Raw genomic sequence first — 22,551 nt, 5'->3', positions numbered from 1 at the left:
CCCTGATTCAGTCCAGCCAACCCATGATCAGTTACTCCAAAGGCAGCTCATGTAAAGAGCCACTGAGTGGCTGCTGCTGCAGCAGCAGCCTCCCACCCTCACTGTCCTGACAAACACACAACATGCCTGCACCTGAAGCTGAAAAAATTCAAATTACCCATGCCTATAAATAACGTAACATTGGTTTATCAACATAAATACTCTTCCATACTTGTTTGCTGTTTCCCACATTAGTGAAATAGTGCTAGGAACAGATAAGGAATGGTCTCATGTGCTAATGTCCACTCTCTAGCTGTCATGTATAATGCACTGAAACCTGAGCCCCAAGCCCTACTACAATAGCAAAATCCAGACAAAGACAGATGTTACATCTTCCCCTTGGTCCCTGCCACTGATTGTAATGCAGCCTTCAAGCTGCAGGATCTTCATAAGAAGGGCTCTGGGGATGTCTAATAATACTAACTGATCAGAACTAATGAATCCTATGACCATTCAAAAGTAGATAAGTACTTATGGGCCATCGGGTCTTTTGTCAATGTTCTTCCCATGCCTCCCTTCAATTTCTACTTATTTCCTTCTAGAACAGTTTGATATTTCGATTTAAATTTTCAATTCATTCTTCCTCCATGATCCTCATTTATTTTCCTTTAAGCACTTAATCCATCCTTTTAACCTTTTTGTTCAGGACTGTATGTCCTATACTCTTTGCTGTACAATTATCAATCTTCTCTAGTAGATTCAGCATCTCCTTCCAAACTCTTTCTCCATGATCCTTAAATCTCAGTTCACCAGATGATGCTTCTCTTTCCACAAATTATGCACAATGCACCCCACACCTCAATGGTACCCTTTCATAATGCAATATGAAACTGCCTCTAACATGATCTCCATTTCACACTGTACTGTCTGATGCCCTCAGCTTTTAAGTTCACTTGGAAATTTAGTTTCACACTTCTATTTCTTCACTTTTCTACTTATTTTTTCATTCGTATTTCAATTCCTATACCATCTATAGTACAAGGCTAACCTACATATCATGACCATATGACCTCACAAAGCCCCTCCTCACCTATCCTAAATCATGAGTTAGACATATTACGAAAAGCATTCTTTCTCTCAATGATGCTCTTGGTTATCCTGTCCACTTATTCTGTTATAAAGTTTCCAAAAACACTGAACACTGCACAAATTCATGAATCAAGTTACCTAGATGTAACATAAATAAATCTTTTAAAAACTTCTAATCTGTAATATGAGGATAACTGGCTGAGAATATGTAAAAGCAATACCTTACTGTTAATGAATGTAATGATATGTCAAATCTTCTATAATATCAGATAATGTAAACTGAAAGAAAAACCTACCAGTGCAGTCTCTTCTACACTCACCATAATCAATTCCTCAGAGATTACTAAGACCCACTACAAATGAAAGATTCTAAAATTGTTAAAACATTGAAATGGACAGATAGAGGAAATGCGGATAAGTAATCTAAAACATTCACACATTCTTCAGTGCTACGAGAACATTCAGCCCCTTACACACCCTATGACTCACTCAAGCTTCCATGTTTCCATATGCTGCCATGTTCATTCCCAGGTATGTAAAACACTTCACTTTCTCCAATTTTTCCCCACCTGAACTAATCTGTCCCTTAACCTCGCTAAACCTGATAACCATGCTTTTATTCACATTTAATCTCAACTTCCTCCTTTCACACATTCTTCCAAACTTAGTCACCAATCTCTGCAGTCACCCCAATCTGCCATCAGTGCTATATCATCAGCAAACATAAGTTCCAAGAGAATACAGCATCCATCCCTACACCTATCAAATTATTAATCAATGTGTTGCACACTTACCTTCTGTAAACAAGATGACATGCTTATATATCAAGGAAGATTTTTCTTCAAAATGAAGACCAATTAAAGTTTAATGGAAAAAACACTTACCTCTCAGATTCAGCGATTTTGAGAACCTCACTATTATCACTGATTGATATGATCTTGGTTACTGCTTCTATCACATTTGGCACATTGAGAATTAGGTCACCCTGCAAGATAAATATAATTGAAAATGCTTTGCTACTACCAAAAAGTAAGATGTTTTCAAAAGAAAAGAAAAAGAAAAAAATATTTATATTTCTTTCTTTCTTTCATACTATTCGCCATTTCCCACATTAGCGAGGTAGCGTTAAAAACAGAGGACTGGGCCTTTGAAGGAAATCTTCACTTGGCCCCCTTCTCTGTTCCTTCTTTCGGAAAATCAAAAATAAGAGGGGAGGATTTCCAGCCCCCAGCTCCCTCCCCTTTTAGTCACCTTCTACGACACGCTACTAAGTGAACTAAGTATAATTTTCATTCTTTACATAAGTATGTTTATGATGCATGTAAACATAGGCCAATGAAGGTAAATGCAAGTAAAAGTAATGTAATGGTGCTTGAAAGGAAACAGAGTGAAAGTATAAATTTCTCCCTATAGACTGAGAGCAGGAAGTGCACCAAACTGTGCTACAGATATTTTAGGAGAAAGACTGGAGGAGGTGACAGAATTTAAGCATTTGGGAGCTATCTTGGGTAAGTTGGGTAATCTAAACATGCGTCAGAGGCATGTTAGGACAGGGATAAGTGGAAACTCTTTTGCCGTGGCCATTCCCTTAATGGGAAATCCCAGAGGGAAAGGGCATTAGAAATATAGATAGAAATATACACAGACAATAACAAAAAATAGTTATGCAATATATTTATATTCATCTACATTCTAATGAAGCCCTATGAGCATGCTATACTGTACAATACCATGGTAAGATTTCCATATGAATGGTGACTAGAATTTACATTTCCAAGGTCTTATGTAAATGAAAATGAAGCTGACTTTCAAATAATTCCCCGTAAATGAAAAAATTTCCATCCAAAAAAATGTACTGTGGACTGGGAGTTGCTTGACATGTAAAGATCACATATAATTACATGGAAATCACCTAGTGTTATACATGAGACCCTGAGAGCACTATATGAGAGCACTATATCTACATCAAGATTTGCCATGAGGCTATGCTACTGCAGAGTACTCATCACATGGGCCACTTCTCACAATATATTCCACTAACATGCATTTTGCACAACTGTCAATTTTGAGTTGTCACATGTTCAATTCACCTGGAGTCCCATCTTACTACATAGGGTATAAAGTGATATTGTGTGGTTCTGATGACAAATTCAGCTAACTTTCATATCTACCTGTGTTGGGAAGCCATAAAAGGAGATTGTGAATTTAATATCAGAAGACAGTCTCCAAGTACCAGTAGGAAAGTTTTACATGTCTAAGAGGCAGAGTGTTTAAATGGCTAGGGTTATCTAAATTTCATTTTAGTCTTTTTATATTCTAAGTTCTGCTAATATACCTATGCCTGTGATCAAAAAGAGGTTTGAGTCTCTCATCCTTATTTTGCTGGACTATCATGAATTTTTTTCATGACATTCTAATACATTTCAAGAGAGTCTTGGAGGCTGAATTACTCTTTCTTTCCATTTTATAAATTTATATTAAATTATTACATTCTCTTTAATTCCCTCTACTTGTTGCCGAGCAGTGATTATCATTTATTGTTCCCTGCATCTTTCTAAGCTACATAGTTAAATTTTTTCAACCTCTCATGATTGTCCATATGTCTAACACCATTAATTTTGCTTGTCAAGTGTTTCTGGATTCTCTGCAATCTATCAATTACAGCTTGTCTTTTTCCCGACCACACAACATAACAGTATTCATTTTTACTCCTTAATTATACACTGAACACTTTTTACCATCAGCTTTTCTTCTCTCATTAGGAAAATGCTCCTTATTACCCAATTCATTATTTGACTTACCTGCAAAATTTAAGCACTGTGATCACTTGATTCCATTTCTTTTAGGTTACTCCTTTGTTCATGCTCTATGTTTCCTATTAGCTTCTTATAAGATGTAACTATTGTATTTCCAAGCTTTCCATGATTTAACCTTTTAAATGCTGAATATTTCCAAGCTTTCCATGACTTAACCTTTTAAATGCTGAACAAAATGTAAAAGCCATCTTCCACTGGGAGGACATAAATTAACAAAATTTGAAATATGGAAAAATATCATAAACAATTTAAACAGCCAGAATCATTTAAACTTGGTATGCTATGAACATCTAAAATTTGATGTGATGCAACAAATCTAAATCTTCTTGCATCACATGCCACTTTTAAACCTAGACCAAGCCCATAATCCTTTTCTTTTGCTTTCCTCCAATGTCCTTGGAGACTGAGAAAGTCTTCCTCTAATATTTACTCATTTCTCTGTCTTGTAACATATCAGAATCAACAACTAGATGTCATCGTCATCTGAGCATCAACAAAATCTCATCTTTTTACAGTAACATGTAGTAGATTGCAGTAGGGCTGCTTGGGAACGTGTGACATCTTCCTTCCATATTGGTCTAAGAGTAATGGAGAGGTTGAGGACTTAAACAGTCTAATTTTACTTGTGAGTGATATATGGCATTTATATATACAACTCCAATAGTGAAGGACCTATTCAAGCATGGAAATGAAATCTGATAAAAAAGCATTCATGCTCCATACTTTCCCAGAAAAACATATAATGGATTTTTGTCTATCGAGTATGAAAAAATATTCATTTAATAGCTACAGTATATAAAATAGTCATTAAAAACAAAAATTTAAAAGACACCAAACATAGAAGAAAAACAACCAACAAATATAACTGGCACTCCCTTTGTTTGCATTCTCTTAGCCAGTTATGTACTGCCTGTCATAATTGCATCTCTTCAGTCTCGGTCTCTCTCATGTTAAGCTATCTCCTACATGTAATTAGAGAACATTCTAAACATGTCTGGAAAACGGCCTGCAAGTGCAAGTATAAGTCAAGAAGCCTAGAAAAATTATTGATACAGACATAAAGATGCAAATCATATTCTGGGTTGAGGCAGGCGAGCACGAGGCACATGTGGGTCAGCCATTTGGATGAGCTTCCTCGATCATTAAAATGATACTTGGTAACAATGAGAGGATAAAAAGAACCAGCTAGTCCAAGTTGCAATGAAATTTACCACACAAAGAATAAGCTTCTGGAGATGATGGAAGGTACAGGTGCACTGTCAGAGCATGGCAGCAGTCAACAACACTGCAAGCTCTGACAACGTCATGAATGTTAAGTTTAGTTTCATATAGTACTTTTTTTATGTTGAGGGCTCCAGTCATGGACAAAAATCCACAACAAGGCCAGGCCTTAATTGAAATATAGAGAATTATGAAATGGAAAAAGAAAAGACAAGGGAATGTATTTAAGAATTTTGGAGGACGTGAAAGACCTGTCTTTGAAATGTGCCAGGTTTTAGTTATTGGGAAAGACAAGAGAAGGTAGAGAGTTCCAAAGTTTCGACGTGTAAGGAAAGAAGCAGGTTTCAAAACAGCCCACCCTTGAGATGCTGATGGCCACACAATAATTATGTGATGCAGCAGCTTGCCAAGTATTGCATGGTCTAGTGGTGGGGGCACACAAGCAGCCAGCTCTTGGAGCACAAACCAAAGTAATATTTATAGAAGAGGGAAAGTGAACCAACACTGCAGCATAGGGCAAGGGGGTCAAGTGTGGAAGTTAGCCTGGGACAGTTCATAAGTCAGACCGCTTTTGACTCAACTCTGTCAAGTAAAGATACAGAGCGAGAGCCACACCAAATGTGAGAGCAGTGCTCCATACAAGGATGAATCAATCCCTTATATAAGTGGAGCAACTGTTCAGAAGAGAAGTTTCAACATCTACACAGGACATCCAATTTCTTAGAAGCAGACTTAGCTATTCCTGTAATTTGGGGTTTCCAAGAAAGATTGGATGTCACAGTAATGTTCATTGAGTCAAGAGGTGGAATTACAGAAACGTCATGGGAGAGAAAAGAGTTGTGAAGAGTTTTCAAGAAAGAGAGAGATGGGTAGAAACTGGGTATTGGAGGCATTAAACTTAACAAGATTTTGTGTATCCCACTGAGATATCCTGTCCAAGTCTGAGTTTACTGAGAAAGCTGATTCAAGACAAGATACAGATCAAATGAGAGCAGAGGGAGCAGAATTGAAGGATGTGGATGAATGCAGTGCTGATTCATTAGCATATGTGTGCATTGGTTTATTTGTGGAGGAGAGGAAATCATTGAAAAAAAGTAGTAAAAGTGTAGTGGACAGGACAGAACCTTGAGGGACACTGATGTTGACTGAAAAAAGGCATAGGCTGATCCACTAACAACCAGAGAGATAGACTGGCTGGAGAGGAAGCTAGATATGAAGGAGCAAAGTGAGGGAGGGAAGACAAAAGTGGGGAGCTTAAAGATGAGACTCCAATGCCACACCCTGTCTAAAGCCTTAGATATGTCACGGGTAACTACACATGACTATCCAGAATCTTTCAGGGTTGACAGGAAAGAATATCACCAGTGGATCTCGCCTTACGGAAGTCATACCGGTGATCAGAGAGAAGACTGTGATTTTTGAGGTGTTTAAGGACATGAGAGTTGAGGAGAGATTTAAAGACTTTGGAAATGGTAGATGTCAAATCAATAGGACAATAGTTAGAGGGGTCAGTCTGAGCCTTCAAGGTGGATAAGCACTTCCCGCTTGACTCCTGTTACCTCTTATAGAAACTAAAATACAAGGGAAGGGTTTCCAGACCTCCACTCCTGCCCCCTTTAGTCACTTTCTGTGACATGCAGGGAACATGGAGGTAGAATTCTTTATCCCTGGGGAAAAGGAAGAAAGAATTCTTCCTAAGTATTCCCTGCACGTCCTAGAAGGTAATTAAAAGGGGTGGGAGCAGGGGGCTAGAAATCCTCCCCTCCAGTGTAATTTACCAAAAGAAGGAAAGGAGAAGGGGGCCAAGAGAGTTTTCCCTCTGAGGCTCTTGTCATCTAATCTTGAATGCTACCTTGCTAATGCAGGAATGGAAAATATGTATGGAAAAAAAAAAAATATATATATATATATATATATATATATATATATTATCCCTGGGGATAGGGGAGAAAGAATACTTCCCACGTATTCCCTGCGTGTCATAGAAGGCGACTAAAAGTGGAGGGAGCGGGTGGCTGGAAATCCTACCCTCTCATTTATTTTTTTAATTTTCCAAAAGAAGGAACAGAGAAAGGGGCCAGGTGAAGATATTCCCTCAAAGGCCCAGTCCTCTGTTCTTAGCGCTGTCTCCCACGTTAGCGAGGTAGCGCAAGGAAACAGACGAAAGAATGGCCCAACCCGCCCACTTACACATGTATATACATACACGTCCACACACACAAATATACATACCTACTCATCTCAACGTATACATATATATATATACACACACAGACATATACATATATACACATGTACATAATTCATACAGTCTGCCTTTATTCATTCTCATCGCCACCTCGCCACATACGAAATAACAACCCCCTCCCCCCTCATGTGTGAGAGGAAGCACTAGGAAAAGACAACAAAAGTCCCATTCATTCACACTCAGTCTCTAGCTGTCATGTAATAATGCACCGAAACCACAGCTCCCTTTCCACATCCAGGCCCCACAGAACTTTCCTTCGTTTACCCCACACGCTTCACATGCCCTGGTTCAATCCATTGACAGCATGTCGACCCCGGTATACCACATCGTTCCAATTCACTCTATTCCTTGCACGCCTTTCACCCTCCTGCATGTTCAGGCCCCGATCACTCAAAATCTTTTTCACTCCATCTTTCCACCTCCAATTTGGTCTCCCACTTCTCCTCGTTCCTCCACCTCTGACACATATATCCTCTTTGTCAATCTTTCCTCACTCATTCTCTCCATGTGATCAAACCATTTCAAAACACCCTTTTCTGCTCTCTCAACCACACTCTTTTTGTTACCACACATCTCTCTTACCCTATTATTACTTACTCGATCAAACCACCTCACACCACATATTGTCCTCAAACATCTCATTTCCAGCACATCCACCCTCCTGCACACAACTCTATCCATAGCCCATGCCTCATACAACATTGTTGGAACCACTATTCCTTCAAACATACCCATTTTTGCTTCCCGAGATAATGTTCTCGACTTCCACACATTCTTCAAGGCTCCCAGAATTTTCGCTCCCTTCCCCACCCTATGATTCACTTCCACTTCTATGGTTCCATCTGCTGCCAAATCCACTCCCAGATATCTAAAACACTTCACTTCCTCCAGTTTTTCTCCATTCAAACTTACCTCCCAATTGACTTTACCCTCAACCCTACTGAACCTAATAACCTTGCTCTTATTCACATTTACTCTTAACTTTCTTCTTTCACACACTTTACCAAACTCAGTCACCAGCTTTTGCAGTTTCTCACATGAATCAGCCACCAACGCTGTATCATCAGCGAACAACAACTGACTCACTTCCCAAGCTCTCTCATCCAGAACAGATTGCATACTTGCCCCTCTTTCCAAAACTCTTGCATTTACCTCCCTAACAACCCCATCCATAAACAAATTAAACAACCATGGAGACAACACACACCCCTGCCGCAAACCTACATTCACTGAGAACCAATCACTTTCCTCTCTTCCGACACGTACACATGCCTTACATCCTCAATAAAAACTTTTCACTGCTTCTAACAACTTGCCTCCCACACCATATATTCTAAATACCTTCCACAGAACATCTCTATCAACTCTATCATATGCCTTCTCCAGATCCATAAATGCTACGTACAAATCCATTTGCTTTTCTAAGTATTTCTCACATACATTCTTCAAAGCAAAAACCTGATCCACATCCTCAACCACTTCTCAAACCACACTGCTCTTCCCCAATCTGATGCTCTGTACATGCCTTCACCCTCTCAATCAATACCCTCCCATATAATTTCCCAGGAATACTCAACAAACCTATACCTCTGTAATTTGAGCACTCACCTTTGTTTCCCTTGCCTTTGTACAATGGCACTATTCAAGCATTCTGCCAATCCTCAGGCACCTCACCATGAATCATACATACATTAAATAACCTTGCCAACCAGTCAACAATACAGTCACCCCCTTACCAACCAGTCAACAATAAAGTCACCTCCTTTTTTAATAAATTCCACTGCAATACCATCCAAACCCGCTGCCTGGCCGGCTTTCATCTTAAGCAAAGCTTTTACTACCTCTTCTCTGTTTACCAAATCATTTTCCCCAACCCTCTCACTTTGCACACCACCTCGACCAAAACATCCTATATCTGCCACTATCATCAAACACATTCAACAAACCATCTCCTTCTCACATCACCACTACTTGTTATCACCTCCTCATTAGCCCCCTTCACTGAAGTTCTCATTTGTTCCCTTGTCTTACGCAATTTATTTACCTCCTTCCAAAACATCTTTTTATTCTCCTTAAAATTTAATGATACTCTCTCACCCCAACTCTCATTTGCCCTCTTTTTCACCTCTTGCACCTTTCTCTTGACCTCCTGCCTCTTTCTTTTATACATCTCCCCCTCATTTGCATTATTTCCCTGCAAAAATCGTCCAAATGCCTCTCTCTTCTCTTTTGCTCATAATCTTACTTCTTCATCCCATCACTCACTACCCTTTCTAGTCTGCCCACCTCCCACGCTTCTCATGCCACAAGCATCTTTTGCACAAGCCATCAATGCTTCCCTAAATACATCCCATTCCTCCCCCACTCCCCTTACCTCCTTTGTTCTCACCTTTTTCCATTCTGTACTCAGTCTCTCTTGGTACTTCCTCACACAAGTCTCCTTCCCAAGCTCACTTACTCTCACCACTCTATTCACCCCAACATTCCCTCTTCTTTTCTGAAAACCTCTACAAGAAACAGCATCACCACCCCCTGCATCAGAGATAGTGCTTGGAAACAAACAAAAAGGCCACATCCTCCTCATTCCCTTCACTTCTAACACATATATCCTCATTTTCAAACTCACTCATTCTCTCATATGTTCAAACCGTTTCAATGCATCCTCTTCAGCTCTTTTAAACACACTATTTCTATTACCACACCTCTCTCTTACCTTACAATCACTTACTAATTCAAACCTCCTAACAACACATATTGTCCTTAAACATATCACTTCCAATGCATCCACCCTCCTATGCACAACCTCATTTAAAGCCCATGTCTCGTATCCAAACATTATTGTTGGGACTACTATACCTTTAAACATACCCATTTTTGCCCTCCCAGATAATGATCTCTCTCTCTCTCTCTCTCTCTACACACACACACACATTCTTTGGTGCTCCCAGATCCTTTACCCTTGCCCACCCTATGACTCACTTCTGCTTCCACAGTTCCATTTCCTGCCATGTCATCTCCCAGATTTCCTAAACACTTCACTCCCTCTAACTTTCCTCCAATTAAACTCACACCCAAACTAACTTGTCCTGCAACCCTGACAAACCTACTACTTTGCTTTTATTCACATCTATTCTCAACTTCCTCCTTTTACACACTCTTCCAAACATAGTCACTAACTTCTACTGTTTCTCAAACGAATCCCACCAATGCTGTATACTCAACTTCTCTTCAAGACTCTTCCATTTACCTTCGTCACCATCCCAACCATACACATATTAAACAACCATAGAGGCATCACACATCCCTGCTGCAGACCAACATTCTCTTGGAATCACTCACTCTCCTCTCTTCCTCCTTGTACACATGCCTTATACCCTTGATAATAACTTCTTATTGCTTCTGGCAGCTTTCCTCTGACATCATATTCTTAAGAACTTTCATAAGGCGTTTCTATCATTCCTATCATATGCTTTCTCTAGATCCATAAATGTAACATACAAATCTTTCTGTTTCTCTGAGCATTTCTCATGCTTCTTTAAACAAAACACCTGATCCACATATCCTCTACCACTTCTGAAACCATGCTTTTCTTCCCTTAACTGATGCTTTGTACTTGCCTTCACCCCTCTTAATTATTACTAAACCATATAACTTACCAGGTGAACTCAAACTTATACCTCTGTAGTTTGAAAACTTACCTTTATCCCCTTGCCTTTATACAATGGTATTATAAATGCAATCCAAAATCCTCAGGCACCTCACCATGAACCATACATACCAAAAAATCTTAACTAACCAATCAATGATATATTCACCTCCTTTCATATTAAAACCTCCCCAAACCCAAACTCCAACATCTGTCACTCTAACATCAAACACATTCAACAGTCCTTCAAAATACTCACTCACATCTCACTTCATCACTTCCAGTTATCACTTCCCCTTTGCCCCCTTCAGTGAATATCCTTCAAAAATATCTTATTCACTCTAAAGTTAACTGATACTTGCTTACCAAAACAGTCATTTGCCCTTTTTATCATACCCTGCACCTTCCTCTTTACATCTTGCCACTTTCTCTTTTATATCTTCCAATAATTTTCACTCCTTCCCTGTAAGTACTGCCAATCGCATCTCTTTACTCTTTCACTAGCAACATTACCTCTTCATTCCACCACTCACTATCCTTCATAATCTGCCTACCCCCCACCTTCATATGCCACATGCATCTCCTGCACATGCCAGCACTGCTTTCCTCAATACCTCCCATTCCTTATCCCCTAGCTTCATTTGTTCACTTCTTACCATTCTACTCAACGTCTCCTGATATTTCTTACACAACTCTCTTTTCCAAGCTTGCTAACTCTTAACACTCTCTTCTTAGAGATAATGTTTCCTCTTTATACAATGGCACTATAAAGGCATTATGCAAATCCTCAGGCCCACATCTTGAGCTATACGTACAAAAAAAAATCTTTAGTAGTCAATCAACAGTCACCCCATACCTTGAAAAACTCAACCAAACTCCCATCCACTCCAGCTACTTTTCCATGCTTCATCTCATGCAAGGCATTTACCACCTCTTCTATTTTCACCAAACCATTTGAATCTCACTTTGCTACCTTTATGTCCCAAACACCCTACATCTGCCACTCTATCATCTCACACATTCAACATTCCTTCAAAATACACCTCTTTTTGCCTGTTACCATTTCCCAACCTGCTACTGTTTGCTTTCTTGTTCTCACACTATTCACCTCCCTTCACACATTATCTTATTCTCCCTAAAGTTAGTCTATACTCTCTTAACTTTCATTTACCTCCTTTTCGGACCCTGCACCTTCCTCTTGACCTCCAGCTGCATCCTCTTAAACATCTCCCAATCTCTCACATTCCTTCCCTGCAAGCAACTCCCATACACCTCTACTTTCTCATTCATTACAATTCAACTTGCTCATCTCACCACTCACTACCCTTTCTCACACACCCACATTCCACATTCTGCATACCACACACTTCTTTTGCACATGTAAACCCTAATTTCCTAAATACCTTCTATTCCTTGCCTACTCCCTAAATTTCATATGCTAAAACTATTTTCAATTCTTTTTCACCCAATCCCTCATGGTATCTCCTCATACAAGTCTCTTCCAATTCCATTCACTTCCACTAACCTCTACAAATAATATATATGCAAATATTATCATACAACACCAAGACCCTCTTCACAAAGGGGTCCTAGGGCTACCCAAGAACCCCTAGCCAGGGCTCCTGCAGCTTCAAGGTTGTGCTTAACTCAGTGGCAAGGACAAAATGAGTTCTTTGATGAGACTGTACTCCCTTTTGACAACTAACAATGATAGAGCCTCATCTGAAGTGACCCTTTCATTTGAAGTGTAACCTGAAGCAGGGGAAGACCAGCAACACATTCAACTGTACATGTATATGTATATCTTTATAACACAAAGTGCATAAAAGTAACATTCATAAAACAGTGCTCTTGCAGGGATCATGCAATTGTACCGAAATATCTTAAAAATTTTGAATGAAAAACAATCTTACTGCTTCAGTATCCAAGGATGGTGATCATAACACTACTATAATGCCATGCAACGAAAATTTTCATAACAGCAAACACTGCTAGACAGTGCATTAAGCATGTGCAATCTTGGAAAATGAGAACAGTGCCATGAAATGCATACATTTTGAAACTAAGTCAGAATTTGCAGTAAACATGTACTATGCATAATAAAATTGCAGCAATTATACAGCTCAAGATATGAGTACCATCATAAAACAAAAACTGTCTACCCTGACACAGTTGTGTGTATAATTATCTATCTATTCTGCAGGGGGACAGGGTGTTGCATTCACAAGTCCCCATCTCTTTAACATTCTTAAATCTATGCATGATGTATGCATTCACAATGTCTTCAGTCAATCTATTCCTTCATCCATCACCCTCAGACTATAAAAGTATTTCCTCACATCCACTTTAACAAGTTTCTTGCTTAATTTCACAACATATCCCATGGCTGTTCTGTTCCCCTACATTTCTTGAAGAACTGTTTACTAGCCATGTCACAGATGTTTCACAAATTTAACCTCTCGTCATCATTCACTAATAGGTCTTTCAGGCTAAGGGCATCTCTAACAACTTCTGTCACTACCTTTTCCTTCACTTTTCCATTCTGACGGTACTATAGCTGTCTCTCCCACTGACAAAGCAACTCTCTTTAGTTCCCGTTTCTCCTCTAACTCCACCATGAGTGACTCTAACATTCCTTCAACCCCTGATGCTCCTCTTACTAATCCTATGCCTCTTATTGTAATCTCTTTTCAGACTGTCAAAAAGTGCTTCTTTCTCTGGACACAAGCAAGGCTTATGGTTCTGATGGCATCCAACCCCATGTACTGAAAGTGTGCCTCTGAACTTACACCTGTGCTTGCTCGTCTATTCCATTTCTGCTTAAAATCCAAAACTTTCCCCTCTCCTAGCAAACATGCATTGATACATCCCATCCCTAAGAAAGGGGTCCATTCTGACCCCTCTAACTACCATCCTACTGCTTTGACATCTACCATTTCCAAAGTCTTTGAATCTATCCTCAACCCCCACATTCTTACACACCTTGAAAATCACAGTCTTCTCTCTCATCATTGGTATGGCTATAGTGAAAACACATATGAATGAGTTACTCAGTTCCTCAATATATCTTCAAGAAATTACCTATTAAACTGTAAGGGGAGGGAGTTTTACACTCATTGAACTCCATCTCTTGAACATTTTCTACTACCATACAACTTCTTAAACTTATGTATGCTGTTTGTATTACTTGTGTGTGTGTGTAAGTGTGTGGATTATGAAATTTCTAAGTTGTCCATCCAAGGAAATACTATACTTCTTTATTTGAGAGTTGGCCTTTGGTTTGAATTCCTTTGTCTTTTGTTATGAATTCTAACAAGCTCCTTTACCTAAATATAATCTGTGATTATATTGGGAATATCAGGAAAGACCAGCAAAATATGACCAGTGCAATAGAAGCTCAAAGTGGTTTAACAACTTGGATATTCACCATTTCTAATGAGTCATGCAACTTACAAGTATTACACCAATGAAAACCATTTGTTTGAAAGAATACACTATGATGGATATAAAATAGTGAGTCTAAGGCACGTGAATATACCAAAAAATTTATTTTTTGCAATTCCATATAATGTATATGAAACCTGTGAGTATAAATGAAAACTTTTATTTATAAACTGGATTGACTTAAATCAGTTTCTTAAAGATTTTAAATTTATGTAAATAACAATGTCAAAGTACTGTCTCATGAATATTTATAGAACACCAAAAAGCTATTTGTACAAAGTGAAGACATTATTCAAGCACACTAATTCTATATAACTTTTGAATAAATAATCCTTAACTTTATTTTCATTTGTGGTTCTCAGCAGATGCCCAAATTATGACTGTCTCAAATGAAAGGTAAGCTAACAGGTAAGTGAACACAAGAATGCAGGAAGAATTAGCTTCAACTCCTCAGGTGTTTGTAGACCTGACTCTAAAGAGTGAAATGTTTAGGAAAAAGGGAAACGAGATATGAAAGCAAATTCTACAACATCACTCTAACTAACACAGAAGTGGAAGTAAAGCCACCTTAGATATGTGAGCACTCTATAAAGGGGCAAATAAGGTGCCTGTAAGTGTGGAATAGCAGCTCACAAGAAAAGCTGCATTACCTATTACATGGAGCTTCCAAGACAAAGTGGAAGGTACAGTTAGGCCCAACACATTCATATTACAGCAGGGTTCAATTGTGTTGCCTTGAAACTGAATAGTAAGAAATGAATGAGATTTAGAAACATAAGCAAGCAAAAACTGCATTTTGGCACAGGTGAATTTAAGCAGGTGTCTGCTTCCCCATTCAAAAAAGAAACATGGATCCAAATTAAGAAATATGTTCATTGTGAGAATTGTAAGGTGGGAGCATTAGGTAATAGTAGTAGTTCTGATCATTTGACAGGAACATAAGATAGACAAATTAGTTAGAAGAAGCAAGTAAGAATATTAAGTAAGACCCTCAAAAAGCACTGCACTAGAGCTGCCCTCCGCCAGTGGCCTGTTAAGGGCGACGCACTAGAGGCTATGTAGTGGCGCTAAAGCTCACCAGTTATGGAGACTCTTTTGCCAACCGTTGAGGGAGTTCCTGAATGGAATGAACATCAAAGATACAGACAGACAGATATATATAGATATAGAGATAGACAGATAAATAGATAGTTAGATAGATACACAGATAGAGATTGAGAAAGAGTGAAGATGGAAGGGAAGTGAGCTGAAGTATGCAGAGTGCAGTTATCACTGTAAGAGTAAATAGTATTCGAGAAAAAAGAAAGATCATCCACGGTTAGAAGAAAGAGGATAAGTAATACAACAGAACAGAAGTACAACGATATAGATATGGTATGGCAAGACATCGCTCTATCAATTACTACCCAGATGGAATGATTGGGTATAAAAACATGCATTACAGAATACATAGAAGCAGAAAAGCCAAAGAAAGCAAATCTGGTATGCTAAGAATTGTGCCACAATCTATCAAATGCTTTGGAGATGATAAAGGTGCACTTGCAAGTTATTCATGCTGCTCTCCACATGCTGGAAGCTTTACATTAATATTTCTTCTTACCTTTGGGTTAGGATCACAAGCAACTGCACTCTACAGCATGCAACAAAAGTGATTATTTTCAATTATTTTTCAATATAAATATTAGCATCAGCAAATCAATTATTTTAAATGTGATAAATATACTTGACATTATAGTATCAAAATGTAAATATAAGAATAGCCACAGTTTCATTCTAACCCAAGTGTTCCACAAATATCGATGCTTATGATTCTGCAAGTAATATCCTTAATTTTTGTGAAAATATACTTAAAGTAAACATACATTTTAATATGTTTTTTAAGATGCTTTAATCACACTGTAATATTGATGTTATACAACTCATCATGAAGAGGACTCGAGCCACCTTTCCTACTTCATATCTTCTTAAGCTGCAACCTTCATATTTATCCATATTTATCCAGGCATCCCCATGCAAAGTTTCTGTACTTTGTGTTCATTCATACAACCATCTCAGTTTAAAATGTATATCGCATTCATACAACCATCTCAGTTTAAAATGTATACTTCCCCAAATCTTCCACCTCCCATCAGCATGACCTTTGCCTTGCTTTCTCTTGTGGACAATCTTCTCATAAAAATAGACCCATAATCTTGTCTAGTTTGTGTATCAACTTCAGCTAAACTTTTACCTTTACCATATTTCTTATAAAATGTTTACTATTCTTCTTAGCCACCACCACATCTTATTCTTGAGTAGTTCCATGTTAATATCAGAACCCTTGATTATCTTATGATATATAACTGCCCAGGTACATGTAGTATATTTCTGCTACTTTCAGAATCATAAAAAGCATCATAAGTTGACTAAAGTACACCCAACTTTAATAAAAGCCATACCTTATCTCTCTTAGCATTTTCCACAGGAATCTGTATTAGTAGCAGATTGTCTGTGTTGGGAGACACATGGAGACCTTGCACTTCCTTCAAGGAGAATCGATGCTTTTGCTTCAGCTTGTTTTCTTTAGCTTCTAACAGATAAAGAGCTCCAGACGTTAGAATCAAAATGCGATCACGGGGTTTGTAGCCATGACGATCATATTTGGTGCATGGCACACAGTACTGTGTTGTTTAGAGAAAAAAATACATATTACTGAGAGGTATGAAAGTTGTCTGAAAAAATATACATCATTGAAAGGTATAAATGTTGCCTGAAAGAAAAGATTTAAATACCAGTAAAATGTGGGAAAGAAAATTCATTAGCAAGGTAACAGCAGGAAGAAAGGAAAAAAAGGCCCCATTTACTCAAATCCATCCTCTAGCTGTTATGTGTGATGCACTGAACCAGATCCCCCTATGCACATTCAGAGACCTATTTATCCTAAATCAGTTCCCAATGCATTGGGAGATCAGATTCAAGCCTAAAACTTCTCAAATCACTCATATGTATCCTTAAACAATGAACAAAAGTAAAAAGTGAACTTTCACCACTTCAGAAACCACAATGCTCTTCCCCAATCTGATGCTCTGTGCATGTCTTCACCCTCTCAATCAATACCCTCCCATGTTGAGTATTCCTGGGAAATTATATGGGAGGGTATTAATTGAGAGGGTGAAGGCATTTACAGAGCATCAGACTCAGAAGCAGTAGAGGATATGTGAATCAGGTGTTTGCTTTGGAAAATTTATGTGAGAAATACGTAGAAAAACAAATGCATTGGTATGTAGCATTTATGGACCTGGAGAAGGCATATGATAGGGTTGATAGACATGCTTTGTGGAAGATTTCAGGAGTATATGGTGTGGGAGGTAAGTTGCTAGAAGCAGTGAAAAGTTTTTACCAAGGATGTAAAGCATGTATGCGAATAGGAAGAGGGGAGAGAGAGTGGTTCCCAGTGAATGGTTTTCCGTAGCATGGGTGTGTGATATCCTCATGGTTGTTCAATTTCCTTATAGATGGGGTGGTTGGGGAGGTAAATGCAAATGTTTTGGAGAGAGGGGTGAGTATGCAGTCTGTTGCAGATAAGAGGGCTGGGAAGTGAGTCAGTTGTTGTTCACCGATGATACAGCTCTAGTGGCTGATTCATGTGAGAAACTGCAGAGGTTGGTGACTGAGTTTGGAAAATGTGTAATAGGAGAAAGTTGAAAGTAAATGTGAATAAATGCAAGGTTATTAGGTTCAGTAGGGTTGAAGGAGAGGTTGACTGGGATGTAAGTCTGAAAGGAGAAAAACTGGAAGAAGTGAAGTGTTTTAAGTATCTGGGAGAGGACTTAGCAGCAGATGGAACCATGAAAAAGGAATTGAGTCACAGGGTGGGGGAGGGGGCGAAGGTTCTGGGAGTGACGAAGAATGTGTGGGAAGAGAGAATGTTATCTTGGGGGAAAAAATGGGTATGTTTGAAGAAAAAGCAGTTCCAACGATGTTATACGGTTGCGAGGCATGGGCTATAGATAGGGTTGTACAGAGGAGAGTGGACGTATTGGAAATGTTTGAGGACAATATGTGATGTGAGGTGGTTTGATCGAATAATTTCCCAGGAATACTCAACAAACTTATACCTCTATAATCTGAACACTCACCTTTATCCCCTTTACCTTTGTACAATGGTACTATGCATGCATTCCGCCAATCCTCAGGCACTTCACCATGAGCCATACATACATTGAATATCCTCACCAACCAGTCAACAATACAGTCACCCCCTTTTTTTAATAAAGTCCACTGTAATACCATCCAAACCTGCCGCCTTGCCGGCTTTCATCTTCTGCAAAGCTTTCACTACCTTTCTCGGTTTACCAAACCATTCTCCCTGACCCTCTCACTTCGCACACCACCTCGACCAAAACACCCTATATCTGCCACTCCATCATCTAACTCATTCAGCAAACCTTTAAAATACTCACTCCATCTCCTGCTCACATCACCACTACTTGTTATTACCTCCCCATTAGCCCCCTTCACCGGTTCCCATTTGTTCTCTTGTCTTACGCACTTTATTTACCTCCTTCCAAAACATCTTCTCCCTAAAATTTAATGATACTCTCTCACTCCAACTCTCATTAGCCCTATTTTTCACCACTTGCACCTAGCTTTTGACCTTTTACCTCTTTCTTTTATACATCTCCCAGTCATTTGCACTATTTCCCTGCAAAAATTGTCCAAATGCCTCTCTCTTCTCTTTCACTAATAATCTTACTTCTTCATCCCACCACTTATTACCCTTTCTGATCTGCGCACCTCCCATGCTTCTCATGCCACAAGCATCTTTTGCACAAGCTATCACTGCTTCCCTAAATACATCCCATTCCTCCCCCACTCCCCTTACGTCCTTTGCTCTCACCTTTTCCCACTCTGCACTTGGTCTCTCCTGGTAATTCCTCACACAAGTCTCCTTCCCCAAGCTCACTTACTCTCACTACTCTCTTCACCCCAACATTCTCTCTTCTTTTCTGAAAACCTCTACAAATCTTCACCTTCACCTCCACAAGATGATGATCAGACATCCCTCCAGTTGCACCTCTCAGCACATTAAGATCCAAAAGTCTCTCTTTCATGTGCCTATCAATTAACATGTAATCCAATAATGTTCTCTGGCCATCTCTCCTACTTACATATGTATACTTATGTACATCTCTCTTTTTAAACCAGGTATTCCCAATCACCAGTCCTTTTTCGGCACACAAATCTACAAGCTCTTCACCAATTCCATTTACAACACTGAACACCCTATGTACACCAATTATTCCCTCAACTGCCACATTACTCACCTTTGCAGTCAAATCACCCATCACTATAACCCGGTCTCGTGCATCAAAACTGCCAACACACTTACTCAGCTGCTCCCAAAACACTTGCCTCCCTCATGATCTTTCTTCTCATGCCCAGGTGCATAGGCACCAATAACCACCCAACTCTCTCCATCCACTTTCAGTTTTACCCATATCACTCAGGAGTTTACTTTCTTACACTCTATCACATACTTCCACAACTCGTTTCAGGAGTAGTGCTACTCCTTCCTTTGCTCTTATCCTCTCACCAGCCTCTGACTTTATTGTTACTCCGAAGATCCTCATCTGCTTTCCTTTTATGCGTATACACTATCTTTCTAACTTTCATATTCAAGGCTTTATATTCTACACTCTTTGCACTCCATGCATTTCAATCTTCTAGAAAATTTGCCTTCTCATTCTGCTTTCCCTTTTTTTTTTTTCCTTAACCAGCTCTTCGTTCTCTTACCCTTACGTTACTTACTCGATCAAACCACCTCACACCACACATTGTCCTCAAACATCTCATTTCCAGCACATCCATCCTCCTGCGCACATCTCTATCCATAGCCCACGCCTCGCAACCATACAACATTGTTGGAACCACTATTCCCTCAAACATACCCATTTTTGCTTTCCGAGATAATGTTCTCGACTTCCACACATTTTTCAAGGCTCCCAAAATTTTCGCCCCCTCCCCCACCCTATGATCCACTTCCGCTTCCATGGTTCCATCCGCTGAAAGATCCACTCCCAGATATCTAAAACACTTCACTTCCTCCAGTTTTTCTCCATTCAAACTCACCTCCCAATTGACTTGACCCTCACCCCTACTGTACCTAATAACCTTGCTCTTATTCACATTTACTCTCAACTTTCTTCTTCCACACACTTTACCAAACTCAGTCACCAGCTTCTGCAGTTTCTCACATGAATCAGCCACCAGCGCTGTATCATCAGCGAACAACAACTGACTCACTTCCCAAGCTCTCTCACCATGGTTTACATAAACTACACCTACAGTACCAAATACCTCAGAGGCAGCCTTTACATCATTTCAACCTCTCACTATAGTAATTTGGGTTCTAACATCTTCACATTTAACTTCTTTCAGAAATAACATCTTACACTTTTCTTTAGCACACCAATCAATTAGTACATAATCCAATAATGCCTGCAGATGACCTTTCCTACTCACCCACATATGCTTATGTATGTCTCTCCTTTTTAACCAAGTATTCCCAATCACTAGCACACAATTCCACGAGCTGTTCACAATTTTTTCCACCTTAATGGATACCCCATACCCCTAATTAGGTTAACACTCAACTCCCATATCATTCACTACAGTATTCAATTTGTCTATCACTAATACCTGATCTCTCACATCAAAGTTCCTGACATGCTTGCTCAACTGCTCCCAGAATATTCAACTCTATCATTCTTCTGTTGGCCAAGTGCATAAATGCTAACAATCACAATCACCCATCTCTCATAATCCACTTTCATTTTTACCCACAAAAGTCTGAAGCTCACTTCCTTTCACTCACACATTCCCCAACTCTTGCTTCAGTAAAAATGCTACCCTTTTTTTTAGCTCTTCACCTCACACCAAGCCCTGACTTTACCCCTAAAATATTCTAAAATTAATCTTCTCCCTTAGCCTTGAGCTCTGTTTCATTCAAAGATGAAATATCTAGGTTTCTTTCCTCAAACATCCTCCTTATTTTTTTCTTATCTTGGCTACATTCAGACACCCCAGCCTGAGCCTTTGAGGAGCATGAGAATTCCCCAGTTGACTTCTACTCTACCATACCAATTAGAAACTGAAATACAAAAAGGGGAGGGTTCTAGCCCCCCAATTCCTACCACTCATGCAGGAAAACTTAAGTAGTATTCTTTCTCACCATAATGAAAAATCCCATTACAGATACTATATCAAATGTAAAAGTATGTAACACAAGAGACCAACTTATGGAGAACTCAGCACCAGGACCAGATGGAATACAAGCTATTTTCCCTAAGAAGACAAAGATGATAATAATAAAATCCATGCTGCTACTGAGGAAACAAAGCTTCTAAGCTTAACAATATATACCATTTATTCTAACATCATAAAAAATTAGTTTTGAAAGAGTACTAAAAACTCATACTGAAACATTTGATTAAAAACGACTATTGATATAAAGGCCAACATGGATTTGTACCAAGCAATCATCATAAACTCAACTATTTGTCCATCGCAGACACATTTATGAAACTCCAATGAAAAGAAATAGAACAGCTGTTATTTTTCCTGATTTCACTATAGCATTTGATAATGGAAAAAGAATTCTAATAGATGAAGTAGGAAAACAAAACATTAGAGGTGAAATAAGATGGGTCAAGCAATCGCTAAAAAAACAGATGAATCAGAAAAGTTGCAGCAAATGGAACCATGCCTAATGAAGTAGCAATGAAAACTGAGAATAGAATGAACGATAACAGACAGATAAGGAATAAAGTATTAAGAGTCTCTGAATCACCCTAACCTTTGTTTTCTCTCCTGTCATCTTGATTATATCCTCAAATGCAGTCTTCCTTAAGCTTTCACTTGCTGGGTCCAGTCTTGATGTTACAAACCAGTTTGGCAAACTCTGAGGGTAACTCACTTTCTTTCCTGAAAATTGTTTGATCAGGAGAATAATTAACAATATAAGCTTAATACATGATACTGTAAATAATGGCATGATACTAATGAGAGATTTTTTCTTCTTTTTCAAATGCATCTCGGGACTATGAATATCAGATGAAAAGATACTT

At 38.9% G+C, this 22,551-nt stretch overlaps 1 protein-coding gene across 6 annotated transcripts in view; it reads right to left on the bottom strand.

The window, feature by feature from the left end:
- Nucleotides 1-22,551, bottom strand: part of Myo61F (Myosin 61F) — a 283,730-nt gene that overhangs the window by 16,718 nt on the left and 244,461 nt on the right. For 5 of the 6 annotated variants that reach the window (XM_071695382.1, XM_071695401.1, XM_071695411.1 and 2 more), the window contains 4 exons: nucleotides 22,281-22,408; nucleotides 16,882-17,103; nucleotides 16,044-16,073; nucleotides 1,953-2,053 (listed from right to left, as the gene is read on the bottom strand). In XM_071695382.1, the coding sequence (XP_071551483.1) occupies nucleotides 1,953-2,053; nucleotides 16,044-16,073; nucleotides 16,882-17,103; nucleotides 22,281-22,408 (481 nt within the window). The remainder of the gene's footprint in view (nucleotides 1-1,952; nucleotides 2,054-16,043; nucleotides 16,074-16,881; nucleotides 17,104-22,280; nucleotides 22,409-22,551) is intronic. The other variant, XM_071695373.1, reaches the window with a different exon arrangement.

Source organism: Panulirus ornatus, chromosome 4 (genome assembly GCF_036320965.1).
Source record: "Panulirus ornatus isolate Po-2019 chromosome 4, ASM3632096v1, whole genome shotgun sequence".
NCBI lineage: Eukaryota > Metazoa > Arthropoda > Malacostraca > Decapoda > Palinuridae > Panulirus > Panulirus ornatus.
This window is presented reverse-complemented; position numbering and strand designations above follow the sequence as displayed.